Genomic DNA, 7229 nt, shown 5'->3' on the forward strand with positions numbered 1-7229 from the left:
TGGGCGTGGGGGGAGGGGTAGGGGGAGCTCGGGCAGGACGGGGCCTGAGCCTGGGTAGAAGGACAGGGGCCTGAGCGTGGGGGAGGGGTGGGAGGGGCGCACTTGAGTAGGAGGGGCATCGGAGCACACGGAGTTTGGAGGGGGGAGGGCACCTTAGCCAGTAAAGGAAGAGCACACACGACACGGGAGCGGGAGGAGCACAGCAGCTGGTAGAGGAAAAGCAGTTGCTGGGGAGGAGGAGTAGCTACCGAAGAGGGATGGAATTTCTTGCGAGGAGAGGGTGGGGGAGGAAGGAGATCTATTTTTTGCGGGAAAATAGGGCTTTTTGGGGAGAGTTAGGGGGAAAATGGAAAAATTAGAATATTTCTTTTTCTTTCCTGGATATAGAGGCGGTTTCGTAAAAACGCCTCTAATATGCTTATAACATGTACCTTAGAGGCAGTCACAACAACTGCCTCTTGACAATCGCCTCTACGAGCGCTTTTACTTGTAGTGGTAATTAATAGGGTTCATGATGATTACGCCATTAGTTGACAATGCCACTATAGGCAACAACTGGATATGGCCAACAACATTTATTGTGAGATAACAGCACAGGAGATGGAAAAATAAGAAGGAAGATATAAAGAGCAATAGAAGGAAGAAGAGTCCTTTAATCACTAAAATCATGGTAGTGAATCCACCCATAATGGGAGAAAAAGCGAGCGCCCCCGTGATAAGAGAGTTAGGTGGATTAGAGTGAGAGTAGAGAAGAAAGAGAGAGCATGCGCGCTCGAGAGAGAAAGAGATGGAGAAAGAGCAAAATCGTTGCAAGAGAAAGAGAGAGAGATAGAGAGAGAGAGAGCAGAGCGAGAGAGGAAGAAAGAGACATGTTAGAAGAAGAGAAGAATCGAAGAGCAAAAGGCTTGCTATGTGGACGCAACAGAAAACTCCCTAGATTAAAACACAAACACGCTAAACGTGCATTAAGCGGGAGCGCGGGGTCGCCCGCACAAAAAAATGACGGGCACGCCGTTCTCTCTTCGTCTCCCCACAAACACAAGACATACAATATATATATAATATACAAACAATCACAAATAACAAAAAAAAAACAAAAAAAAAAACCAAAAAAAAAAGACGTTCTCTCCCCTCCTCTCTCTCTTTCTCTCCCCACCGCCCTCTTTGTCCCCCACGTGCACCCGGGGAGGAGGGGGGACCCGCGTCCGGCGCCCGCGTCCGCGCCCACCCGTGTTGGGGGGGCGGGGACCGCGGCCGACACCCGCGCCAGAGAGAGAGAGGGAGTGGGGAGAGGGGGAGAGGGGGAGAAAGAGAGAGAGAGAGAGAGGCGAGAGGGGGGGGTGCGCGTGACCCGCCCCCGGCGCGCACGCGCGCGAGAGAGAGAGAGGGAGCCGGGGAAGGGGTGGGGAAAGAGAGAGAGAGAGAGCCGGGGAAAAAAAAAAAGGGTCCCACTGAAGCCTCCCACCAAACGTGGGGAGGCTTCGGGAGGAACCCACGATTTAATGTATGTACAGATTATGTAGACGACTTCCATACATTGAATTTTCCTAACAATAACCGCTTTACAAAATTGTAAGTCCTCATAAACATCCTTGCCTTATAAAACAATCTTAAAACAAGCAACATACCTACAGTAGGATGAGAAATTAAGGAGCTCCATACATGTTCAAAGTCACAACATGATGGTATCTATCAAGGCTTGAAAATGGAGTAAGACACCAATTCTTATAACTTTCTTTTTAATGCTTCAAGCCAGTGTGTGATGAAATTTAGTAAACATTTTAATACTATTTTTTTGCCCTTTTTTGTCATTCCTGTAGGGGTGAACCTAATCCTAAATATTTCATTCCAATATATCAGTCTCTGATCTGACCTAATATTGTACAAAAATATTCCTGAATAGCATTGTTTCTCTACAAACAAATATGCAAAAAAATCATGTGCACGAAATAATATTATAATCCAATGACTTTGATGTATTCTGCCAAGGATTAGTGGTAAGATCACTTAGTGCACAGAATTTTTCTATGTATAGGATTACACCCAGTGTGCATTTATTCTTCGTGTAAGATCAGTTAATACACAGATGTATGGAATTACACCCAATGCGCATCCATTCTTTGGTTATTTGCTGTAAAAGTCAGTGCCATTGCTGTAAAAATCAGTGCCAATTCACGCAACAAAATTAACAATGAGAGTGGAAAATGTGCTCAAAAATGATATTTTGAGAAATTATGTACCAAAGATTAGTCATTAATGAAACCCTGAGTAGCAAACTGCCATTTATTAAAAAGTTCAGAAGCTCTCTTTACATTTAATCATATCCTATTCCTTTACCTGAATGAGAAATCAGATGGAAAAATGTAGATCAAAGGAGTAACGAATTTTGACGAAATTTTCAAATCAACAAGTGGCTTTATTGAAGGGTATCAAGCTTCTTCCTAGAAAATTCCCGAAATCAACTATCCTAAATACAAGCAACAGAAACCACACACCGGAGTGAATACAAATAGTTTTTACATCCAAATAAGATAAAACAAAGAGCTAGAGAAATGCCACAAATGGAACCAAATGATCGTCATCGTCGTACTCATCCTTCCACGGGTGCCTCTTGTGCCTGGAAGAAGTGATCTTGACTGTAAAAATAAGAACCAAGTCAAATAGTGTGTAGTAGTTTCAATATATAGAAATGTAGTATTAAATAGAGAATCCGACCTACTATAATAAGGGAAACAATAAATCTTGTTATTCTGTACTTACATCAAGTATAGCGGACTAAACGGGGTTTAGATAACGATTAAAATCTTACGGATAGGTTAAGTACTTTGCTCTAGTTGTCATAGGCTAACATATGAACAAAATTAACCTGAATTACATGCTAGTTGCTTAGTTTCCCGTTCATAATTACGTACACCATACTAGATCGATCTTCTATTTAATGACAGGCATGTCTTTATCAATCAACCATTGGCTGACCATTTATCATTTATCAAGCTTGATTACCATCTAAGAACTCGTATTGTTGTCTATCCTTTTTCTCCTTTTTCACTTATTCGTTTTGTACAGGCGTGAATGCATGCGTAACACGAGTGCATTTGTAGCGTGCATCCGTGCATCCATGCCTGTTGGTGATGGGAAAGATTGGATCTTCTCTTATTATATAGTCTTTCTCATGAAAGAAGCAATTGTTGATACATGGTTGCAGGCTAGTAGCTTATTGTGAGCTGTACACGTAAAATTTTGAGTTGGGTCGACCTCAAAATCTGAATGGTTTTTCAGGCCTAGCCTAAGCCCAACCAAAACTACATCTATTACGAAACAAACAATATCCTAAAATTATATACAGACACTTGTTTCTCTTAAAGGTTTCTACATAATAAAAGATGATTAATTCGAAAAATATTCCTCATGTGGAGGCTATACATTTATGCCACAAGCTTTGCCTATCTCCCCCCTCATTCACTACTGACTGTAATCGTCCCTAGCCCTCCTTCCTTGTGGTAATCTCTCCCGTTCGATGGAGAATTGGGTTTCCAGTAAATTAGATATTCAGACAAGCTGATTCGAGTCGATTTTATGTAATTAGGATTTTTGGGTTTTAATCCAGTTCCAATGTGACTCGGTTTGAGTTAGGTCAGAGTTTGGATATTTCAATTGAAATTGGAAAAATATTAGATCTGTTTAAATTAAATTTAATTCTCTATAAGATAAACTCTAGTGAAGTTAGGAATTGTGATTTTTCTTCTAGAGCTATAGATTCTAGTGAAGTTATTCTATGACAAACCCTAGAATTCTCACTGTATTCATGATGGTCATTTCGATTAATGAAGTTTGGTGTTTTAGATTTTCCTTACAGCATCTTCTACTCTTCTCTTTGAAGGAAAGGCATAGCCTAATATTCTCTATGGCGCAGAGGGTATTCCTCTCCTCTTTCTCTTTACTAGTCTTTTTCAACTATTTTTGAGTGTTTTGTGCTTCGAACTTCGCATAAAATTAAGATGCCTATATTTTTAATGGTTACATTTGTTTATGTGAACTTTGTCATATCTCCTCAAGCATACCTAATGCAAAACTTTATCAATCGCCGAGTTGAAATAAAAAATTCTAGATAGATGCTTTGTTTGGTATCAATTATATCCTTACACTTTCAAAGGCAAATTTCATATATATGCAGATGACTTTCATATTCTTGTTTTAGGCACTTAGCTTGCAAATTCCACTTTTAAAAATACCAAAGAAGTAAATTTAATTTTTGTTATCTTGTTACAAAATACTTTCATAGATGCATAGATTGCAAGTAATCTGCCACCATCCACAAACATTCAGAGATAGATGGACAATTAAGTGAATTAAATTCGTATAAAATTCTTTAATTAATTTGCACCCACGTTTAACCTAGCTAGTGGATCCGAGTGCAGATACTGATCCTATTTCAAGCCAAATACATGAGTATAAAATATCAAGCAAATTAAAAAAAAGAAAAAAGCTACCACAAGGGAGCAGTTTTACCGTACCGTATTTTTCGCGTAAGTTGACATATGCCTGTTCCAGCCATTGCAAAATTCACACTAGAGAGGTTCCAATTTTTCTGCAACACCATAAATAATCCCCCAAACAAATCAATCAGAAGCAATGCAAAATACAGAATCCTCTACTTACCATATATACAAGATACATGAAAGGATTTAGAACTTAGCTGCTTTAGCCAAGAAATTAAGGTTCCGTGCGGTAACTTGAGAAAATATTTCAATGTTCAATTAGTTTTTACATGGAAACTTCAGAAAATATTTCAATTTTCAATTAGTTTCTAAGATGAAAATTAATCAATCAAATGATGAAAAGTTGACAATCACTGGATAACATGATCGACAAGACCAAACTGAGACTTCCGATGCCAGTGAACAAAACTGTCATAATACCTTCATGCATTTAATAAATATAAAGACACAAATTTTGGCGGAAAATATAAAGACACAAATTTGATGAAATGGATGACCAATTTGGGAGAAATTTAATTTCCCTAATTTGTAAACTTTGTTTGTTGAATATAAAACGGTGTTTATATCATGTCTGGGCTCGAGACTTTTCGTAGGCCCGTGATGTGGACTTTAATTAAATGGGAGGAAATTAATTTTTGCTAAGAGCCTGGCATGATATCAAATTCAGGATCTTCTGCTCTGATACCATATGAAACAAATATTATACTCTAAAAACTTAAGCTATTAGAAAACGGTGTTTATATATTTTTATATTTAACATTGTTTGCCACAAATCCAAATAATTTCATGAACAATTGAACATTTAGTGACATTAGCCAAAAAAAAAGGATAAGTCTTTAAGTTTATCCATTGCAAGCATCATGCATATATGCATTTGTGTAAATTTTAACACAGTTTAAGACATTTTCGGGGTTCGCTTCATCCACTAAATTTTAATTCTTAAATTATTAATCTTTTGTACTGCTATTAGAAAATTCTTCGAAATTGATAAGTAACTCCATCGATTGAGTGCAAAAGATTTAATAAAAACATATTTATATACAACGAGAATATATATACTACCGCCACGGGTCCTGCTCCAAAGGGTGTTGACGCACGGGTATTCTGCTTTTGCATATCTAACGATCTATAGTGACTTGAAAGAGACGACGGATAAGAGTAAAAGAGTAAAAGAGTTTACCGGGGTAATCACCAGACCATAGCGTGACCAAATAAGCCCAGAGATAGTAACAACTGCGTGCCAGGGAAAAGAAAAAGAAGAATTAATGTCGATTATTATCATAAGCTAGTCCAAAAAATAAAAAAAAATCTCTCAATATATTATATAAGTTTCATTGGCAGCGCATACCAATTTGCTGAGGATAAGAGATCTTCTCAGGTGGTTTTGAGAAGTCAGCAATATTGGCAATGCTGATACCCCATTTGAAAGTTGGGGCCCAGAAGTGTACTGCAAGCAATTTATATATTTTAGGTCAGGAAAAAAATCTGTACAGTCCATTGGTCCTGACAATAGTATGACAAATCTGTAGCAGTATTTATCTGAGGCCTTTCTAGATTGGCCAACAGTTTCACAGGGTCATGTATTATCAAAAAGCCCTTATAACAACTTTCTCTAATTTAACTTGAAAATTGCAAAATCTTTTGCTGTTGAACTACTATTTAATATCACTATTTATGGACCCTTTGATACGGCATAACAGAACATGACCATACGAGGAAGCATTTCAGAGAATATATAGGAGTGTTGCTTTATATTTTAAAACACAAAATACTATGCAGGATAAACCAATGGAAGTAATCAGACTTTCATCATAATTGTTGCCGGTTCCAGATTCTTATTAGTAGCATATCCAATCCAGTATCCCCAAGCTAAGCCACAAAACTACAACATATTGATCCTTGATACGTAGGAAACTAATATAGAATGATGATGTAGATACCAACTCTAAAATATTTTCTATTGATTATCATCAAGAAATGAAAACAACTCAAAAATTAATCCTAGCCAAAAAGGTATTACATCAAACTTCCGACGTTTACATGTTCTCATAGTAGACTTTGAAAAGCAAAATACTAGCTGCTGGCTCTTTACATCAAAGAGATATTCATCAATGGAACCTTTATTAAGAGTTATTTAATTCATTAAATATATTTTGATGATAATTCATTAAATATATTTCGGTGAAAATGTTACACCAGCTATGGTGGAAGTTGACATATAAGGAAGAAACTTGTGATGCAGTGGGAAAAGTGATACTGTGAAATCTTAAGCATAAAATTTTTTATACGTGATAAAAGAGAGAGAGAACGAACTAGTTTTTGGCCCAGCAGGGTGGTTCCATAGAGCTTGAAGCTTTGATGCTGCCATTTGATGCTATTTTTCCTTTTTACCTCTCCACTCTGATTCTTCTTTCTTCTGAGAATAGTATATTCACTGAATAAATGTTCAATAAAGGATACCATTACAGGTACATACGAAGGAAAATGCCAACCAATGGCTCAAAATAGCAGTAAAAGAACCAAAATAATGAGCTAGAAAAAGTGAGGAGCATTTAATTTTTTTCCAAACTACCAGGCTTTTCAAAGAATGCCAAAATGTGAGACTAAGTTTATAACTAATCTAGAATGATCTATATTTTCTAGTTGAAATGGTGAGATTGTCACACAGTGTAATTTGGGTTGCGGATGCATTAGGAGCTTATAGCATTCAGTTAATTATGAGGAATATTA

At 37.4% G+C, this 7229-nt stretch overlaps 1 protein-coding gene across 1 annotated transcript; it reads right to left on the minus strand.

Annotated features, from left to right (window-relative positions):
* LOC109709365 (mitochondrial pyruvate carrier 4-like) lies at positions 2396-6945 on the minus strand. The gene is made up of 5 exons (XM_020231576.1): positions 6813-6945; positions 5848-5946; positions 5680-5732; positions 4515-4588; positions 2396-2636 (listed from the first exon to the last, which is right to left on the minus strand). Exons 1-5 carry the CDS (start codon positions 6865-6867, stop codon positions 2591-2593), a joined length of 327 nt encoding a protein of 108 aa, XP_020087165.1. The 5' UTR covers positions 6868-6945; the 3' UTR covers positions 2396-2590.

The sequence above is a fragment of the Ananas comosus genome, linkage group 4 (assembly GCF_001540865.1).
Source record: "Ananas comosus cultivar F153 linkage group 4, ASM154086v1, whole genome shotgun sequence".
In the NCBI taxonomy this organism is placed as follows: domain Eukaryota; kingdom Viridiplantae; phylum Streptophyta; class Magnoliopsida; order Poales; family Bromeliaceae; genus Ananas; species Ananas comosus.

Coding starts and splice junctions, on each gene's coding strand:
- LOC109709365 (XM_020231576.1), bottom strand. CDS start 6,867: ATGGCAGCATCAAAGCTTCAAGCTCTATGGAACCACCCTGCTGGGCCA. Junction 5,733..5,847: donor CTCTTATCCTCAGCAAATTG/GTATGCGCTGCC, acceptor CCTGGCACGCAG/TTGTTACTATCTCTGGGCTT. Junction 2,637..4,514: donor CAACTTACGCGAAAAATACG/GTACGGTAAAAC, acceptor TTATTTTTACAG/TCAAGATCACTTCTTCCAGG.